At 38.3% G+C, this 22,423-nt stretch overlaps 1 protein-coding gene across 7 annotated transcripts in view; it reads left to right on the forward strand.

Moving 5' to 3' along the window:
• Nucleotides 1-22,423, forward strand: part of ncam1a (neural cell adhesion molecule 1a) — a 311,353-nt gene that overhangs the window by 197,906 nt on the left and 91,024 nt on the right. For all 7 annotated transcript variants that reach the window (XM_055180863.2, XM_055180866.2, XM_055180867.2 and 4 more), the window contains exons 2-8: nt 1,841-1,915; nt 3,302-3,514; nt 4,180-4,323; nt 8,453-8,590; nt 10,505-10,622; nt 11,660-11,820; nt 15,219-15,361. In XM_055180863.2, coding sequence (XP_055036838.2) covers nt 1,841-1,915; nt 3,302-3,514; nt 4,180-4,323; nt 8,453-8,590; nt 10,505-10,622; nt 11,660-11,820; nt 15,219-15,361 — 992 coding nt within the window. The remainder of the gene's footprint in view (nt 1-1,840; nt 1,916-3,301; nt 3,515-4,179; nt 4,324-8,452; nt 8,591-10,504; nt 10,623-11,659; nt 11,821-15,218; nt 15,362-22,423) is intronic.

The following is a 22,423-nucleotide window of genomic DNA, read 5'->3' on the forward strand; positions in this document are numbered from 1 at the left end:
CGCGTGCGTCCGATGAAACCGTCTATAATAGCTAATACAAACGCAGTAAATCTTTACTAGAAACTGCCAGTAAACAATAAATACAATAATTGTTTAAAAACAACTAATATTATGCTGATAAAAATATGCTGATTTATTTATTCTGCTACTATACGTTATTACAAATATGTGATTACAGTACAGAATATATACGACATAATCTGCTTAGTTAATGTTAATAATAGTTCGTAATGTGTTTGAGCGTACTTCTGTTATGTTTTAAATGAAAAAGCAAATACTTTAAAAAGTAAGCAAATAATTTCATAAGCTCATGTCTCCACCTGCGTAAGAAGCGATGTAATAATATTTTCATAAAAATAAAACAATACTCAATACATGTAGTAGTTTAATGTGTTTATTATGTTTTGATCAAATAACTTACAATGTGTTGAATGAGAAAGATACTGCTGACTGTGTCGGACCGCGTAAAGCTCGACGTGTCGCCATAAACAAGTCCATTAAAAATTTCCAATTAAAAAAAAACTCACACCTGAAAAGGCATTGTTTAACCATAACATTTTGGTAACCGTGGATACTTTGTATGCATAGGTCGCGCATGCACTTACATGAAAATGTAGTATGTAGCCCAGGAGATACATTGCATTTTGTAGCAATGCGCATGTGTTGAACGTCTTTGTACACATACGAAACACATAAACTATGCTTTGCAAAGGCTGTGCGTACGAATGTTCGGATACACATATAAAAACAGACTATATACCGGGCTTAATTGGACAACAAAGTGTACCATATTATAGAAAAGTGCTTCATAATTACCCATGATTAAAGTGGGTATGAAAGAGATCTCACTCACAGAATGTTGCATGTGGTTTCTTTCAAGGTCAGTTTCCCTCCCTTCACGATATATCAAGTCTACAACATCATAAAGATCAGAGGCAGAAAGCCAACCATTTCGAAGTATTGTAGTGTTTTTGAATGACAAGCTCAATGGCATTGCTTTAATTGCACTCATTCTTTTGTAAAGCTTAAGCAACCAATCAGATTTGGACACTTTCACATCTGAGATGGACTGGTTTGTCTCGTTTTGCAAAATGGTATCCATCACCAGTGGAACAACTGCTTGTTGTCGGCGACGATCTGCACTCCGCGGATGAAAGATGAAATATATTAGCCTCATCTTCTCGGGAAACGAATATGCTATCATTTACAGCATTACGGTCCCCGACCGCTCAAGAACGAAAAATGCTTAGGGTAGCTCCATCAGGTACCTTCCATTAAACTGGAAAATTGAAGCTTAAGGGACCATTATGAAATATCAGTGTAGTTCAGAACCTTCAGCTAAACGTGGGAGGAAAATAAGTTTGTGAGAGGCCTATAATTCACCTTATTTCAGATAGTGCCGAGCCTAATTGTGATATTTAGTCCGAGCATCAGCCTGCCTGACGCTGAGGTTTATCTGTAAGTGCTTTTGACAGTACTTGGAGTTACCATGGTTACGGTTTGCTTCGCGTTACTGTACAACAACACCCCGTGCACCCATTTCTTTACTGTGGTAAATGCTTATCTCTGCATGCCACATTAACAGAGCTGATAAGAGGCCAATATTGTCGACATTGTTACCTTCTAGTCTAAAACAACACAGCCTTGTGGTCTATGTTGTACACCCACAGAGAGCATCCTTCCCAGGAGCGTGTTTTAGTTTCTTGGCATGGTCAGTCATTTGGAAGGGGTAGCATATGGTTCTTCTTTTCATCTTAGTAATTAGTTATAAATAAGTAACGATTTCTAGTAAAATGCGTTATTTTATGAACTCTCTCTCTCTCTCTGTTTTCATCCTCAGCTGCCTTACAAGTGGAAATCATTCCAGCTCAAGGCGAAATCAGTGTGGGAGAGTCCAAATTCTTTTTGTGTGAAGGTAAGTGAACGACTCTCCTGTGATGAAACAAATCAGGGGTCACTTCACATTTAACCTTCATGAGGTGACTTTGATTTCAAACCTGCCATTACTGCATTGTCCAATGCATTTAAACAAGTCATTTTTTTCTGATTGTAGGCAAGGCTGACTAAACCTTTGATGTGCTTACAGTCAGGGAATAAATTCATTGACCTGCTTGGCTTTTGTTGTGATTCTTTTTGAAATGTAGTCCTTGACGTGGGTTAGGAGGAGTGAAATGTAATATTTAATAATTATTTGGAAAAACATATTTTCTTCTGTTATAAATACGTGTCTTAATAACACTTTACATTTTCTGAGAAGACGTCAATGAGAAATATTTCTTTGGCATACTATTACAACACATGCCTTGTATGAATATCATTAAAAGGCTATATCATCCAGCATTACCTTTAAAGGACAAGTTCAGTATTTTACACTTAAAGTCCTGTTTTCAGATTGTTTATGATGAAATAGAACGGTTTTGACTGAAATTTCGACATACTGTATGCGGCTGCCCCGAGTATTTTCGGGTGTTTGCTGTTTCACCTCCCACCTCTACAATGTGTGTATAGGTGCACTGGAACAATCCTTCCTAAAATGCATTAAACTTTCGTTTACAAAGATGTGAAACTCAATGAGTGGTCAGGGGTGTTCACTGATATGCTCAAACAAAAATCGCTGCAAACAATACTTTCCAACAGGTGTTTTAGCGTTCGTTGTAAACTTTTTTCTAAACACCTCACACCTGTATATTCTTCCGTTGAGAGCTTGAATGATAGACACTCCAGCCCAGTTGGTGGCGATAATCCGCCTTTGCCAATTACAAGAATACAAACAACGTTTCCGGCGGGGAGTAATACCGTACTTCACAGCACATCTAATACAAGTCAATGGAGTTGTACAAAAACTAAGATAAAACCTGTTGGAAAGCATATTTTTCAGCGATTTTTGTGTGAGCATATCAGTGAACACCCCTGACCACTCTGTGAGTTTTACGTCTTTGTAAACGAAAGTTTAATGCATTTTAGGAAGGATTGTTCCAGTGCACCTATGCAGCCATTGTAGAGGTGGGGGCTGATACAATAAACACCCGAAAATTCGCGGGCCATCATCATATGTCCAAATTTCAGTCAAAACCGTTCTATTTCATCATAAACAATCTGAAAACTGGGCTTTAAGTGTAAAATACCGAACTTGTCCTTTAAAGCAAATTATTTACTTCGTGGGGTTGATGGATTTTGTGCCTGGCAACACAGATAAAGATTTCAGGACTTATTAGACAGGCCCAAACAAATAAATTTGCCTGTTTACCCCACAGCTGAGAAATTGACGGTCTGTCACTGTGATGTCTGTGTATGTTTTCAGTTTTGGGAGAGGTTAAGGAAATTGACTGGTTTGCTCCCAGTGGTGAGAAGCTTTTGCCAGGCAGAACGGACATCACCATCAGCCATCAATCTGACGAGTCCACATCGACGCTAACAATCTACAATGCAAACATTGACCACGCTGGAATGTACAAGTGTGTGGCCAAAAGCGAGGAGAAGGAATCTCAGGCCACTGTCGTTGTAAAAATTTTCCGTAAGTTTTATTTTGTTATTTGTTATATAATTGCCAAAAAACTGTGAATTGTAGAGCTGTAATGTTTTCAAGATTTCATGAAAATGTTAAAACAAAGTCTGCAGTTTACAGCACAACATATTATAAGGAAACATTGTCTAATAGAAGCATATGGTTTCATCTCATTTAAACATAATTATGTTATCTGTATGAGAATTGTCATAACTGTAGTTGCCTTATTCCTTGATTTGCAATACTTGTATTCTACTTAAACAATAGTTGTCTGAATTACTTTATTCTCTAGACTAGTGCTGTAATAGCATTTGGTACATTTTCAAACCTTAAAGGAGTAGTTCACCTAAAAAAGGTGCCTATTGACTTTTCATAGTAGGATTAAAAATAATGATGGTCAAGTCAATGGGGGCCATTTGTGGGTGAACTATTCCTTTAAGTGTCCTTTGAAACTTTATGGGCTTGTTAAAATGGACTGATCTTGAGATTGTGGGGGGGGGGGTTATTGACTTTTTAAGTCTTTTTTAATTATTGATGATGTACTGACCGTAGCACTATTCTTAAATTAAAATACTGCTTCACAGCATGCAGCTTTTTTGATCATGTCCGTGCATTTTACCAATCTGTGCTGTTAAACATTTTTTATTAAATTGCTTATTAATTGTCTTTTTCAGAGAAACTCACTTTCCAGAACGCCCCGTCACCCCAAGAGTTTAATGAGGGCGATGATGCTAACATAATCTGTGATATCATAAGCTCACCACCACCGACCGTAATCTGGAAGTATAAAAAGATGAGAATCCAACCTGAAAAAGATGGTAAGACATATACAGCGGGTACTCATCCAGAATGAGTAAGACACAAACAGACAATATGACATATGGAGCATGTTTACACCTGGTATTAAGATTGTGGTCGATCGGATCACAAGTGGATGATGTTAAATACAGGTGTAAACGGGTTGTAAAATGTTTTGAGCGCAACTATTTTTGATCATATATAGATGTAGTCAAAAATGCATTCGACCGTTTTGCTTTTGTGGTGTAGACGCTAATGAAAATTTTCTGGGACCAAAGTGCTGTGTGAATGGGGTTTAAGACAGATACAGGCAGTAAGACGCATACAGACAGTAGGACACATAGAGACAGCAATGCATGTACACACAGTAGAACAAATACAAACAGTAAAACACACACAGACAGTAAGACACGTACAGACAGTAAGACTACAGACAGTAAGAAATGTACAGACAGTAAGACACATATACAGACAGTAAGACACATATAGACAGACACATACAGACCGCAAGACACAGACAGTAAGGCACGTACAGACAGTAAGACACAGACAGTAAGACACGTACAGACAGTAAAACACATACAAACAGTAAGACACATACAGACAGTAAGAGATGTACGGACAGCGAGACACATACAGACAGCACGATACAGACAGTAAGACACATACAGACAGCAAGACACAAACAGTAAGACAAATGAAGACAGTAGGACACATAGAGGCAGCAATGCATGTACAGACAGTAAGACAAATAAAGACAGGAAGTCACGTACAGACAGTAAGACACGTACAGACAGTAAGAGATGTACGGACAGCAAGACACATACAGACAGCAAGACACAGACAGTAAGACACAAATAGTAAGACAAATACAGACAGTAAGACACGTACAGACAGCAAGACACAGACAGTCAGACACGTACCGACAGCAAGACACAGACAGTAAGACGCGTACAAACAGTAAGACACAGATGGTAAGACAAATCCAGACAGTAAGATGCGTACAGACAATAAGACAAATCCAGACAGTAAGACACGTACAGACAGTAAGATATGTACAGACAGTAAGACACATACAGACAGTAAGACACAGATCGTAATACATATACAAACAGTAAGATGCATACAGACAGTAAGACACATACCAACAAAAAAGACACGTACAGACAGTAAGACATGTACAAACAGTAAGACACAGATGGTAAGACATATACAGACAGTAAGACATGTACAGACAGTAAGACATGTACAGACAGTTAGACACATACAGACAGTAAGACACGTACCATCAGCAAGACACAGACAGTAAGACAGAAATAGTAAGACAAATACAGACAGTAAGACACAGATAGTTAGACACATACAGACAGTAAGACACGTACCGACAGTAAGACATGTACAAACAGTAAGACACAGATCGTAAGACATATACAAACAGTAAGATGCGTACAGGCAGTAAGACACATACCAACAAAAAAGACATGTACAGACAGTAAGACATGTACAAACAGTAAGACACAGATGGTAAGACATATACAGACAGTAAGATGCGTACCGACAATAACACAAATGCAGACAGTAAGATGCGTACAGACAATAAGACAAATGCAGACAGTAAGACACGTACAGACAGTAAGGCATGTACAGACAGTAAGACATATACAGACAGTAAGACGCGTACAGACAGCAAGACACAGACAGTAAGACAGAAATAGTAAGACAAATACAGACAGTAAGACACAGATAGTTAGACACATACAGACAGTAAGACACAGACAGTAAGACACGTACCGACAGTAAGACATGTACAAACAGTAAGACACAGATCGTAAGACAGATACAAACAGTAAGATGCATACAGACAGTAAGACACATACCAACAAAAAAGACACATACAGACAGTAAGACATGTACAAACAGTAAGACACAGATAGTAAGACATATACAGACAGTAAGATGCGTACAGACAGTAAGACAAATACAGACAGTAAGACACATACCTACAGAAAGACACGTACAGACAGCAAGACACAGACAGTAAGACATCTACAGACAGCAAAGCACAGACAGCAAGACAGACAGTAAGACAAATACAGACAGTAAGACACAGATAGTTAGACACATACAGACAGTAAGACATACACAGACAGTAAGACAAGTACCTACAGCAAGACACAGACAATAAGACACAGATAGTTAGATACATACAGACAGTAAGACACGTACCGACAGCAAGACACAGACAGTAAGACATGTACAAACAGTAAGACACAGATGGTAAGACAAATACAGACAGTAAGATGCGTACAGACAGTTAGACATGTACAGACAGTAAAATGCGTACAGACAGTAAAACACATAACAACAGAAAGACACAGACAGTAAGACAAATACAGACAGTAAGATGCGTACAAACAGTTAGACATGTACAGACAGTAAAATGCGCACAGACAGTAAGACACATAACAACAGAAAAACATGTACAGACAATAAGACAAATACAGACAGTAAGACATACACAGACAGTAAGACAAGTACCTACAGCAAGACACAGACAATAAGACACATACAGACAGTAAGACACAGACAGTAAGACACGTACCGACAGCAAGACACAGACAGTAAGACATGTACAAACAGTAAGACACAGATGGTAAGACAAATACAGACAGTAAGATGCGTACAGACAGTTAGACATGTACAGACAGTAAAATGCGTACAGACAGTAAAACACATAACAACAGAAAGACACAGACAGTAAGACAAATACAGACAGTAAGATGCGTACAAACAGTTAGACATGTACAGACAGTAAAATGTGCACAGACATTAAGACACATAACAACAGAAAGACACAGACAGTAAGACAAATACAGACAGTAAGACAAATACAGACAGTAAGACACGTACAGACAGTAAGGTAAGATACTTTCTGGGAGGATTTCTGTTTAGTTAAACTTAATTTAGATGCCTCTCTTTTTACTCCTTTTTCCCACCTTATTTACCATTGCCGTTCTCTATTTTACACTTTTTTCATTTCTCTCTCTCTCTCTCTCTTTCTCTCTCTCTCTCTCTCTCTCTCTCTGTTTTAAGTCTTCAACATCCTTTCCTGTATTCTTCCTGTCAAAATTGTCCACTCTTGTGCTTCAGTATGTGTGCTCAGCACAGCCCCACAGCACATGCGATTCAGCACAGCAAAACTGCAACGTCTGATCTTTGATAACGAATAACATCTAAAGCCTGAAAGTTTTCATCTGCGCTGTTTTGTTTACTAGTTCAAGCCCTATTTAGATAAACTATTTTAACCAGCAGTGGCTCCTCCCTCAAACTTCTGAAGCGACCGCAAGTCTCACATGAACTCACGGCCTGCTGCTGGATGTGTTTTACTGCAAACCACTAATTGTAGTACAGCTTAAAGCCAAACAGCTCTATGTAAACAACACATTTTCCATCTTTACTTTTGTTAACCTCTTCTGTGCTCTTGTGTTTTTGTGTGACTGATGGTACTTTTAGCTCAGATAGAGCACAAATCACTTTGGTTCTGTTGGGAGTAACAGTTTAAACATGATATTTTTAACACAAATTAAAAATAAATGCCAAAATATTTTATTTTCTAGATAATTGCTGCAAGTCACTCATGAGCAATATGGGATGACAACGTAGAATACTAGTGTTTAAAATGTTTGTCCACAAGATGAATGACTCTTGTTTTCTTTACTTATGTTTTACATTTATTTACGCATTTGGCAGACATTTTGTTTTTCAGGAACACTCCACAGATTTTGTAAGTCGCTTTGAATAAATGACTGAATGTCAATGTAAATGTTTACTTTATAAAAAATAGCACTCAGTTTACAGATACGTCAGTCAGTACTCCATTCAGAACACAGGCTTTGTCTGGACTGAAAAGCTGTTATATACACCTTTACTTTTGGCCTAAATACAAAAGCACCACAGAAAGGACCATAAAAATGATTTTATGCTTGGAGACGGTGTGGTATCAATTGTGCTACTGAGTCATTTTGCTGCCCAGCATGTAATGAGAGGCTCGTTAACATAGACTTCTTATCTTACTCAAGAGTAATTACTGTCTCATTTTGTATTCCCTCTCTCTCTCTCTTTCTCTCTCTGTTACTCTCTCATCCACAGTCCGTTTCAAGGTCCTGAGCAACAACCACCTCCAGATTCGCGGAATCAAGAAGACAGATGAGGGTGACTACACCTGTGAGGGCCGCATCATGGCCCGGGGTGAAATCGACTTCAGGGTCATCAAGGTCACTGTCAACGGTGAGGATTCAATCTAGAGCCACCAGCTCCGTGACTGCATATGCACACAGGAGCTGACAGTTTATACAGATTCAGTCCATTAACTCTATACAGAAGTAAATATTCAAAGAGAGTAACATTTGAAGAGCTCAGAAGCAAAATCATCTAAGTGCATCTAACATGTTTTCTTGGAATTGAGCATGTTTTATCAGACTCTTAATGGATTTTGCCAACAAGTCAGTATTTCTAAATGGCCTGAGGCTGAAATTAAGAAGATTTGATGGACATATAATACATGTCGAGAGCATTGGGTTAATATCATTCATATCAATATCATCAGCTTTTGCATCTGAGCTCCTCATTTATTGTTGACTATTTTAGCTATTTAAAGAAAGAGTTCACTAAAAACCTTGCAGACAACCGACTGCCTGTACATTATCTCGCTTATTACACAGCTATTTACCTCATAAGTAAGGTAAGGAACATTAAGTATTAATTAGAATTATTTTATTTGCTCATTTTTAACGAATTCAGACCTTCCGCAAGGAAAACCTGTTTACTTTCGGGTTTAAGATAAAACAAGACGTTTAAATATCAAGAACACACTATTTGGTTTAATCATTTGTAAATACAGTACAATGTCATATATGTTATTATAAGACATATTTATGTTTATTTTTTGTGTAATATTAAATGGACACTCCACTTTTTTTTAAAATATACTCATTTTCCAGCTCCCCTAGAGTAAAACATTTGATTTTTACCGTTTTTGGAATCCATTCAGCCGATATTTGTGTCTGGCGGTACCACTTTAGCATAGCTAAGCATAATCCATTGAATCTGATTAGACCATTTAGCATTGCGCTTAACTCTTTCACCGCCAACCTTTTTTTTTTTAAAGTTGCCAGCCAGCTCCAGCGTTTTTCATGATTTTCACAAAAGTTTAAAGCCTTCCAGAAAATGATGTTCTTCAAATATATAAACATACAATATACCAAATGAAAGAACAGACCCTCTGCTTTCAAACGGAAAGACGGAAATACTCGTCATTGGCGGGGAAGCGTTTTCTCTTGATTGACGAGATACCTTGTCAATGGCGGCGAAAGAGTAAAATAAACGCAGTACCTGAAAATAGTCCCCTGCTATTGAAAGTTACTAAGGGGACCTTACAGTTTCATTGATTATTACGCCAGCATGAGAGTATAGTTCCCAAGCATATCTGCCTAGATAATCGCAACTTTTAATTTTCCATCGGTCTTAGTACACGATGTAACTACAGAAGAGTTAAATTTCAAATAGGAAAAATATCAAAACTCTTTGGTTATTTTTGAGCGCAATGCTAAATGGTCTGATCAGATTCAATGTTTTTGCTAAGCTATGCTAAAAGTGGTAGCGCCAGACCCGAAATTAATTCCAAAACGGTAAAAATCTAATATTTATTCTAATATAAGTTGGAAAATGAGAATTTTTCAAAAAGTGAAGTGTGCCTTTAAACCCTACCTGTCAAAATTATTTGCCGTATTCGGGTTACCATTAGTTTTAAGTGCTTGTTATCTGGGAATAAACTGGCCAATCAGAATCAAGCATTTTAACAAGCGTGTAATAACAGTAAATAATGCGTACATGCAACTATCCTTAACCCGAACCCCAACCCTATAGTAGTATCAAATATACTTAAGTACTTTAAGTACTTAAATGTATTATTAAACTGTAAGAAGGACATCGTAAAATAAAGTGGGTCCTCATTTTGTTTATAATGTCATTTATGTTAAAAAATTTCCTGTTTTATAAAAAATAACAGTTGCTTGGATACTACAGTAAGTAAATTTTTAGAGGTCAACTATACCAAATGACTACTAATGTTACTGATTGTTACTTTCTCCTCTCTCTCTCTCTCTTTCTCTCTCTCTCTCTCTCTCTGTCTCTCTCTCTCAGTTCTGCCAAGTGTCAGAACCCGCTACACTGAGCTTAATGCCACTGCGGACATCGGCCAGGCTGTAACTTTGGGCTGTTACGCAGATGGCTACCCAGAACCCACGGTCACTTGGGTGCGGTACGTGTCCGACTGCCCCCTTATCTTCCTGTGCCAAACAGCACCGATGAAGTTTAGCCAAATCTCTGTAGGGAAAGCTTAGCTTTTTCCTCAGCCCATTGAGAAAAGGGATGAGCATTATTAAAGCTTGTAAACTGAAAGCGCTATGAATGGCAGAGACATTGTTTCGTCCTTTCAGCCTTTGTCAGCTGTGACAGCTTTGGAGCTATGGTAACTGGCAGCTTTCAGCATGGCTGTAACTGAAAACTCAAGCGACCTTAACCAAGTCTTGGTCAATGTGAATCGATAAGGATGGGGTGGAGATCATGTCAGATCTGAGATTTGCCTCAGGAAAGGGGAGAGACTAATGCGCTCGCCGCAGACTCATTTATTTCTCCTTCAGTGACAGTGCTGTCATTCGGGGGTCATTTTTTATTGTTGTACAATCGCTGCTGTTACAAGCAAAGAGATCAGAGTGATTTGGTGCCATGAGAAACTGATTTAGTGTTATGAGAAGATTGTTTTTGGTGAGAGGTTGTTCAGGAGACGGATATTTTATTTAGAAATCAACCTAATCACAGATACTTTTCTTTAGATTTACTCTGATATCACTATAGTCTGTTTCCCATCTAATTTTATGGCTTTCCTGAAGAAAAAATTGAGATCTTAGGTTTGATTTGTCAGTACACTGGATCACAGCACCATAGCAATTTTAAAGAAAAGCATTGGTCCTCCATAAAAGAAAAACAGCATGATTTTCATGGCTTTCAGGCACAGTATATTGGCTCAGGGACAGGAAAGCATCAAGTAAAGTAAAGGTGACAAAGGAAATCAGTATTTATTTCCCCTGCACTTCCTGCTGGACCACCGGCACAATGAGAGAAAGCGTACAGTGCTGGGTGAAGAATCCATTTCACGGGCATGCACGTGCGCTTTCTTTTTACTGGTGTAGATGGCGACGGGGCATCATGTATTCATGGCTTTGCTGAGCAAGTGACAGCTCGAAGGCCAAACAGTAAACACATCCCTTTTTCCCCCTTACCCGCTGTCTCCTGCAGTGCTAATATCGTGCTGGAATCTGGTGAGAAGTACAGTCTGAATGAAGATGGATCTGAGTTGACCATTAAGGACGTCAAGAAGGTTGATGAAGGAGATTACCAATGCATCGCCAAAAACAAGGCTGGAGAGAAGAGCGCGGAAGTGAGCCTCAGTGTGTTCGGTAAGACTCGGTCGTTGTGCAACCGTCACTGTTTTGCAATTATCAAGATGGCTGTTAGCGCCAAGTGTTTACAATGAATTTTCCTCAGGCTGCGCATTTCATCTAAATAAAATTCGAAATTGCAATATGACCTTGATAAGACAATTTAATTACTGTAGATACATTTACAGTCTGCTCTGTGTGCTTTGTAGTGCACACTGTAGTGTGCATACAGCGCTTTTAGCGACTTGCATATGTACTGTAAGCCATCTTTATGGGTGAGCTCCCATTAAGCAATTTTGCATTTAAATGATGTTTATAGTCGTCCAAACACAGCGCTGTGTTTTGGCTAAAATTTGTGAAACTTTACAGTTTTTTACAGATGCTAGGACACATTTCTCAATACTTTGGTCACTTTTGCAAAACTTCTTCACACAGTGAGCACAACAGAAGTCTATGTGGGCTAAACTGAGGATGAATTATCATTGCTTTAAATACAAAAATCATTGCAAAGTAAATAAACCTCATAAAATATTGATGAAGTCTGCATCATGTCTGATTAATTCCAGTAACATATATTGCAGTGAATTATAAACAGAGATTTGTCCTTGTTTTACACAAGAAAACATTGTATACTGCTACATGTTGTTAGTGTTTTTCAGGTCATTGTTTTGTCGGTGACAAAGTGTGTTTGTCGGCTGTCAACCTTTGCTAGTGTTCTGGAAGAATGAGTTGATTTGAGACCTGAATAAAGTGTTTGGGTAGTTGTAGTGCATTTTGAATGTAAAATGAACTGCTTTGCCAAGCTGAAAGTTTGTTCACTGTGTGAAGAGCCCTGCAAAAGTGACCCAAGTATTGAGAAATGTGTCCTAGCGTCTGTAAAAAACTGTAATAGATGTCTAACCATAGCCCAAAAATAAATGAGATAAAATGATGCTTACATAATGGAATATCGTATAGTTATTTTGGCAAAAGCGACATGTAAAAATGGTTGGCTAAAAGTGTATTACTCATAACCAGACTATATCGGGTCTATAGTCCTAGACAGTGAAATGATGGCTATACTCCATTTTCTGCCTACCGCCATGTTGATTCCAAAACGAGGCTGTGAGGGATGAACGTCCTGGGGTGTGTTTCCAAAAAGCACTGTTTGCCCACTATGGTCGCAAGTTCCTCGTTTTAGCATAGTTTAAAGATTCAAGTGTTTACCGAAACCATCGTTCCAGTGGACATTCGCAAACTTGTGTGGTTGTAACTACAGCTGTTGAGCTGTGGTTAGAAGCATAGTTCCTTGTTATTATGACATGTAGACTGGAGCTTTTGAATAAAATAACTAAGCAACATGCAGTGCATGTTATATCCATCATTCTTAATATATAAAAAGTCTAATTTACGACTTTTAGTTTGTAAACAGAAGCTGTTTTTGAAAAGTGTGGAATACCTAGGAGGAGTGTCGTAAGACGGAACTTGCGCATTAATCTTGAAATAAAACAACAGAGGACAAAATCACAATAACAAAATCAGTCTTCCGATGCAATGTATGTTATTTACAGCAATAATCCGACATTAAATCAATTTAACAGATTAATTAGTATGGGAGAGCGGGGCACAACCGTATGCTTTTTGGTTTTGGCTCAATCATTCAAAAAAGATTTGAGTTTGATTAATTTTATTTATTCACAAGCAACACACATCTCTGCTACAAATAAACATTTGTAGTTTGTTTCTAGTACTTTCCATTCTTGGACAACCACACCAAACGTGACAGAAGTGCAAACGTTACAACCCACCCCATAGGTGGGGTTCATTGTAACAGGCAGGGGGTTAGTTGTAACACTTGCTAAAAATTAAGTTTGTGGGCAAATATTTCAATACTTTTTTGTCTATATACTTAAAGTGGATATTGTTTATATATCTGTTTATAATAGACAGGTATCCACACTGTATTCATTCATCCAGCCCTTTTCTAACAATAGTTCAATTATAAATGGATACAAATGTCTAAATATGTGAGAAATTTTAGTCATTTATTTCATTACGATTTTAATCTTTGACGTGACCTTATGACATAGCGTTGGATTTGGTATCTTACACACCCAACTTAGAAACCGAAAAAAACATATGATGAAAAAATTTACTTACATGCCACCAAAACACTCGTTCATCAATAACTCTTTGGAAAAACATCATACATTTCCAATAATTTGCAGGAGAGTGTCTTTTGGCAGCGTGAAAAAAATACCGGAAAAACAAAAAGCTCAACCTTGTGCAACAGTGTAAACAGTCGTGTTACAACTAACTCCATGTTAGTTTTTGCCCCGCGCACCCCACTCCACCTCCCATGTGACATCATCAACTGTGTTGTTGAACCAAAATGGTTCAAACGATGAATGTGCAACAAAGTTACTATGTTATCGGGAAACAGTCTTGACCAGGTAGTTAGTTTCTCCAACTATGCATCGTACTATGGTGGTTGAGAAAAAACATAACATGGGACAAACTCTGTTCTATACAAACTGGAGATGTTAACTTAGTTGTTATCATAAAATATTGCATTGTTGCACTATATTGGTGTTTTAAAGAAAAGTAAACATGCTTACAACATGAGAATTAGCGATTAGCCAACAGGCTAATATCCAAAACAGATATTATGTACACAATGCGCTATTCGCATGTCATATTAGGTCATATGTCCCATCTAATTTTAACACTACATTTTCTAAAGTTTTTTATCCTGTGGAAATGTGTAAAATTTCCAGCATACTTATACAAAACAAAGGTTTAAAGCACACTATCCCTCACAGCCTCGGTTTGGAATTAACATGGCGGCGGACTGAATAAGGCGTATTGCTTGCTGTGTTCACTTTAAAGCTCACGGTGCAATTTGCATATAACACGCATTGAGAATCCATGGTGCTTCAAATGAGCAGTTAGGAGCATGTATGAAACTGAACTACAGTCACTATGCATACCATTTTTCCTGTTGTCAGCAGCACAGACAACCACAGACTGTAATGAAGCACCAAGAAATACATTTTGTTTATACATTTGGAATATGCTTTTATTTAGAGTGCATTGAGGTTATTCATTTTATATGTTTGTGTGTACCGCAGAACCTTTGCGCTGCTAATGCAACACTCTACCAACCTTTGAATCCATTAAACAAAGTTTATCTTTGAATTATGAAACTATAACAAGGCAATGATTGAATATTGAAGTACCAAGCTTCAACGAGAGAATAGAGGCTCTCTCATCTATTTAAGCCTACAATTTACAGCTCATCAGCTTAGGAGAACCATTCGGCATCACAGCTATTGTAAAGGCTCAGTAATTACACAAGGGCGATCAATATTTATTTAGCCTTCTGAGCATTCGAATGCAGCGTCTTTAAGTTAATGTGTAAACGTGTGTGTCCGCAGTGCAACCGAGGATCACGTTCTTGGAAAACCAGACGGCTTCGGAGCTGGAGGAGAAGATCACGCTAACCTGTGAGGCCACAGGTGACCCCACCCCCAAAATCATCTGGAGCTTTGGACGCCGCATCTTCACCGAGAATGAACAGGTGCTGAGGGGTCAGGGTTTGAGAGGGCACTGGGGGTGGTTGTAAAGGTCTGGACATGACATAGCTTCAACAACAGCTGCTCTGTTGGTAAAAATGAGTTCAAGCTTTGATTGCTTGTGCACTTAACCATTGAACCGCATGCAGTGTATCTCATCGGGTCAGTTGTGTCGGCGTGTCTGTTATCGATGGGCTTTTTGTCAATAAGCTGGCTAGATTGATGATCTCTCATTCTTGTGCATGTGATGTCCGGCTCTTTAAACATGACTTGTAGCAGGACATCAATAATTCTGCTCTCAATAACCCAGGATAGGTCTCAAAGATGCTTAACTCTCCCTAGTGTGACAAATTCACTGGAAATATTTGCGGTCTGTGACATAAAATCTATTTATGTAATTTATTGGTATCCATATGACAGTGACATTAATTAGCTGTTTAATTTGCATATTTGTGGCACAGGTCCAGGAGTTTTGGACATTTTTACCTGCAATTTATGAATATTTATTTTATGTTTATTTTCTTAAAAGAGAGATTCTGTGGTGTCTATCCCACTCTGTTTAGTGAAATGTGCTGCCGATCTCCAAAATATTTAGGTTCGATTCATTTATATTTCATCATATAGTGAGCAGGATTCATCAGCAGCTGTTAAAAACTGTCAGAAGCCACATCCAACTTTATTTCCTTTCTTGCTGTTTAGGAAAACCCTACATGTCTATGAAAAATGTACAGTCTTTTCCTTTCTTAGCAACCTTAAGGAGGTGTAAAATAATTGTTAGTGGGATTTTTTTGGGCATGGGACAGACCACAGAGGAGAACGTTTATGTTCTCAGATAGGTCGAGTCTTAAAGGGACACTCCACTTTTTTAAAATATGCTTATTTTCCAGCTCCCCTAGAGTTAAACATTGGATTTTTACCTTTTTGGAATCCATTCAGCCGATCTCTGGGTCTGGCGGCACCACTTTTAGCATAGCTTAGCACAATCCATTGAATTTGATTAGAACATTAGCATTGCGCTAAAAAACAACATATAGTTTGGATATTTTTCCTATTTAAAACTTGACTCTTCTGTAGTTACATTGTGTACTAAGACCGACGGATAATTTAAATTTGAGATTTTCTAGGCAGATATGGTTAGGACTCTCCTTCCGGCGTAATAATCAAGAAATTTGCTGCTGTACCATGGCTGCAGGAGGCACAATGATATTACGCAGCAGCCGAAAATAGTCCCCTTAGTAACTTTCAATGGCAGGGGACTTTTTTTGGGCAGTGCGTAATATCACTACGCCTGCTGCAGCCATGTTACATCAGCAAAGTCCTAGATTATTACGCCAGTTTGAGAGTATAGTTCCTAGACATATCTGCTAGAAAATCGCAACTTAACATTTTTTGTCCGTCTTAAGACACGATGTAACTACAGAAGAGTCAAGTTTTAAATAGGAAAAATATTGAAACTCTTTGGTCATTGTTGAGCACGATGCTAATGGTCTAATTAGATTCAATGGATTGTGCTAAACTATGCTAAAAGTGGTGACGCCCAGGGTTTAAATTGGGCCGGGGCCCTCCGGGGCTAAGCTCCGGCACATAGGCTGAAGGTCTCGCTCTGCTCATGCCAGTCTACCCGCTGCGCTTGTGCGTGTGTACTCGCTGCGCTGGTGCGTGTGCACTGACGCGAAGGGAATAAGGTGTTTCCATTCATTATGGGGCATACTCACCAACGCAAATTCAATGATTTGCGCGAGTAGATTACATACAAAGTCAATGCAAAGACGCAATCAGACGCGTCCCCGCACGGGGCGATGCAAATGACGCGAATTGGGCGGCGCAATTGCCGCAGAAACACGCGCTTTTCCTTTTAAACGCGTCTTCGCGCAAGTTATACAACTCGAGCGAATAAACTCAGGAACTTCAAGAACGGCTTTCACACAGGATCATTTGACATTGTAGAGACAAGAGAGAGAGAGAGAGAGAGAGAGAGAGAGAGAGAGAGAGAGAGAGAGAGAGAGAGAGAGAGAGAGAGAGAGAGAGAGAGAGAGAGAGAGACAGAGAGAGAGAGAGAGAGAGAGAGGGAGAGGGAGAGAGAGAGAGTTTGAGTTTTAATGCTCTTTTATTTTAACAATTTAATCATAAATTACACACACTTTATCTTTTTTTCTTCTTCACATATATGTTTAAAAAGTCAAAACCAACTCATTTCTTTTACAAAAAGTGCACAGTACTTCATTAATACACCATATTTCTTTGAATTTCAATAGACAGTCTATCAACAAACAGAGAGAGAGAGAGAGAGAGAGAGAGCGAGAGAGAGAGAAAGAGAGAGAGAGAGAGAGAGAGAGAGAGACTTTGACTTTAAGAGCTCTTTTAATTTACACCATTTTTTACCTTAAAAAATCATGTACAAAATTTTTTTAAAAATAAATAACATTTCACCAGAGAGAGAGAGGTAATAATGGTGCCCACGTCGAGGAAACTTAATAGAAGACTAGAAACGTGTTAAGGACTAAAGTATGTATGTCACTCATCTAATTACAGTATGTTAACTGGATAACACTTCATATAACTCATTGTATAGTTTAATACATTTATGTATTTTGATTACACATATCAAACCTTACGATTGTTTTAGCTGCTGACCAGCATAGGGAATCTCTATTGCTAATTTATTAGACATGTTGATGATACAGTACTGTGTGTTGTACCTTTTCTTGTTAATTTAATCTTTTTGGGTAGCCTTCTCTATAGAATTATTCAAGGAGGTTGATTCCTTTTACTTCATTTAAAGTTTGATCAATTGTGCATAATGACATGTGCAACAAATGGATAAAGGGTGTCAAACTCATAGATTTGCATAATTTAAAATTCAGACACTCTTTATAAAATATTTGTGGTCAATCTCTGGCACAGATTTAAAGTTAAAACTTATCAAATCCTATCAGAGGTCCAGAATGTCATTAAAACACACCAGTGGCTTTGCTGTCAATCATCAGTATTAAACATGTTACCCCTTAAAGTACCCTCCCCGCAGAGCCCCCCTACATAACAAATCCCAATTTAACCCCTGGTGACGCCTGACCCGGAGATCAGCTGAATGTATTCCAAAACGGTAAAAATCAAATGTTTAACTCTAGGGGAGCTGGAAAATGAGCATATTTTCAAAAAAAAAAATGGAGTGTCCCTTTAAGACTGGATCTTAACATAATTAATATATGAAAAATAATCTGTTGTTCCAATAATAACACAAATATGTTACTATTTAGGGACAACAAAATCAATACACCAAAAACATGGTTACTACACTTTTACGATGATAAAACCATGAATAATTTCGTAAATTCTACATTCAATTCAGGAAAATGTTGACAACTTTCACAAAAAGCATGCCAGAAAGTAATTCATTCAGTATTATTGCGGCATTGAGTTGGCAGGGTATCATTTAAAAATCTGAATCACCATAGTTATGCATAGTATTTATTTACTATTAGTGCACTGTAAAAAATTTGCTGTAATTATGCAGCTGGTTGCCAGTTACGTACTTTAGAAGATAAACACTGAAAATGTTTCATGTTCATTTAACTTTAAACAAACGGTTGCCAGTAAATAACATAAATGTAAAATCTACAGTAAGTTACAGGCAGCTAGTTGCCAGTAATACCCAATAATACTGTAATTTCTACAGAATTCTTTACAGTGTTTAACACAGCTTGTGTTGCCTCTTTTATTTATTTATAACACAAAATCAACACAAAGTGACAGTGTGTTAAATAGCATAACACAATAATATTTAACACATTCTTTTTTAGAGTTTTAGTACAAAAACAATGGTTAATTTTTGCAAGAGAAGCAATAATGTTTCAGTTAAGATGAACTTACAGCTCTTTATGCCCTGTCTAACACTCCCATATCTGGGGAAACGTACATAATGCATTTATAGGACTATCTATAATTTGTCTCCTTGCTTTTAATGTCAACTATACTTTGTTAAAGACCAGTTTCCTCCTTCTCTCTGGTGAGCAGTTTTTAGGTGGGCTGTTGAGAAATAGCCTTTTATTCTCAGGTGTTCATCTGACTCACTAAAAGGTGGTATTTGCACAACAATAGCCCGCCAGATTGCATCCTGCCCTGTCAATATTTATAGCTGTCAGAAAAAATCATTCAAGCTGTCTGCCATCCTTGGTTTATAACTGTTTTTATTGTTGATCCCCGTCTGAAAAAGCTATCCGATCAGAATGCCTGATGGATGGGACCATCAGCTCCAAGCCTTGAAAGGAGTGATCACATGGTCTTGGTTTTTCACGCCGCTCTGAATTGTTAAACACGCTCCTTGACTTCTTATCAAGCTTTGTACTCGTAGCATCTTGGTTACAAAAATGTGGACGTTATTGGGTGTTTGCTGTTCTATTTTTAAGCATCTCTCGTGGGTGCAATCTTGCCTTATATGGTGTTAGATTTAGATAATTTTGCTGATGATATTGAGATTAAATTGAGAGATGTTTAGGAGATGAGAAGTCTACCTTTAGCGGTTAATTAGCACTGATGTTTGTTGATCTGCTTTAGTCTATCACCTCATCTTGTCACCTCTACAGGATGTAGTCGTGCTTTTAAATTCCTGTCCTTCAATTTCCTCCCACTATTGATTATTTTAGAAGTGTTAAAGATGAAAAGATAAAATTATGTGAGCGACTATAATAAAGAAAAATCAAACCAGTGAATGTTATTATTAAAAGTTTATCTTGAATGCTTATTTTATGTGTAATATGCCTCAAATTCGCCCAAACGAACAAAATGATGTCACACAAAATCACAAGCTTAAATGGATAGTTTACCCAAAAATGAAAATGATTGCATCATTTGCTAACCTTCATGTTGTTTTAAATCTGTATCGGTATATCACACGGCCGTAAGCGTTAACGCTTCCCATTAACTTTTAATGGGTGACGTCATGCGTTGCCTAACTGAATTGTGGATCCATTGGCGCCGCGTCACTGCCGTTGCTCGTGGCAGAAGTTGAACATTTCTCAACTTTTCAAGCACAACGCATGCGTCAGCCAATCAGATCACCTTATGCAAATAACCTAGAAAGAGCCAACCAATTTTGTTCATGGAAGACCAGAGCATGTGTAGCGGCCACTGTGATTGGCTGTTGGCCACCCTTAAGACAAGTCTTCCTTCAAGCGTTAACGCTTTCGCCCCGTGTGAATGTACCGTATGAGTTTTATTATTCTGTTAAACACAAAAGAAGATATTATGACAAAAAATATACATAGTATTTGGTTTTCCTTAGGGATGCACCGAATCCAGATTTTTTAGGTTCGGCCGAATCCCGAATCCACCGTTTAAGATTCGGCCGAATCCGAATACCGAATCCTACTCGCATCCTTATTCCATTAACACAGTAAAGCACATTAATGAAGTAAACAACGTCCACAGCAGTGTATTTTTCATTTTATTTAATTTTAACTGTATATTATCCCAGGATGACAAGTTGGAAAACTATTTTGACAATTACCATAAGCCTATGCATAATGAAAGCGATGCGTTGCGACACGCTCGTTTTTCCAATAAGCAAGCAGCTCCGCGCTGAAAACTATACTTTGAGTTAGAAGCTCCGCTCGTCAATGTCAGTCTTCACCCGGCCGTCAAATTACCGGGGAGGAGGGGCGGGACATTACCACAGCAACCAACCGGCTCACAGCTGAAGCATCACTGCGACCAAGCGCTCGGCTGAAAAACAGCTGGCATTTGGCGTCCTCAAGGCGTTTTCAGCCGTGTTAAAAAGTTTTGGTGTGTCCAGACCCTAAGGCTTACCGAAAGAAAAAGCTCATCTCCACGTCAGCACCCGATGTGTGTAATCAACGGCCGCGTGACGTCGACCAGCGTAGCGCAAGCCTAGGGTTCGGTTCGGTGGAAAAAAAATCTAGGATTCGGCCGAATCCGAACCCCGTCAAAAAGCCCAGTATTCGGCCGAATCCGAAACCGAATCCTGGATTCGGTGCATCCCTAGTTTTCCTACTATGGAAGTCAATGGGAAGCGTCAGCTGTGTGGTTATCATCATTTATCAAAATATGTTATTTTGTGTTCAATCGAAGAAATAGACTTATACAGGTTAGAAACAATATGAGGGTGAGTAATTGATAACAGCATTTTCATTTTTGGGTGAACTATCCCTTTAATGTTTTTTGAAAAGTGACTTTTTAGCTCATACATATATGGTCTTTGATTGATACAATGACCTATACTTTTTGCCAGAAAATAGCAAAATAATTATTTCCCTATTGTCAAAGGGCAAAATATGTGTTTTTAGTGAAAAATGAAGCAGAATACAATTTAATATCCAGTAAAAAATATATCTATGAATAGCACTTTTTGAAATTCACATGCCATCGGCAGTGAAGTCATTTTGAAGCCCATGTTATACAGTACTGTACACTGACCTAGAGCCACTGTTAACAGGAAATGGTGATGTACTATAAGTGAATATTGCTATCAGTGTGTGATGATGCGTATATGAAGTCAATGGAGCCTCATCAGTTCTGTCATTAAATGAAGAGCACGACATTTGCATTTATGCATTTGGCAGACACTTTTATCTAAAACGATTTACAGTGCATTAAGATATACACTTTAACAGTGTGTGTATGTGTGTTCCCTTGATAATGCAATGCTCTACCAACTGAGCTACATGGACACATGCTAAATGTGTTTAGTCTTCCTTTATTTTTTGGTCTCGAGATGCCTATTCAAAAAACGAATATAAACTCCTTCCATTGTGTTCATGACACAACACTAAATCCGAAAATGCCCGCAAGGACATCTCAGTATAAACTGTCTGTAATCAGACCATGGCATTTAGTGGGAGAGCTGATGTATTAATACGGATTTGATGAGTCAGGAGCATGTGCGCAGGCCTCCCAAATCCTCCGTCCTGTATTCCCAACCACAAATTTCCAATATCTCAACAAGTCAGCAATGCACAGAAACCTCAGAGAAAGCAGGGAAGCGTGACTACCCAGTGAGCAATATCTAAGCCAGGCTGGAGCTCTCTAAGCAGCTGCATTATGAAAGAGTC

Source organism: Misgurnus anguillicaudatus, chromosome 9 (genome assembly GCF_027580225.2).
Source record: "Misgurnus anguillicaudatus chromosome 9, ASM2758022v2, whole genome shotgun sequence".
Classification (NCBI taxonomy): Eukaryota; Metazoa; Chordata; class Actinopteri; order Cypriniformes; family Cobitidae; genus Misgurnus; species Misgurnus anguillicaudatus.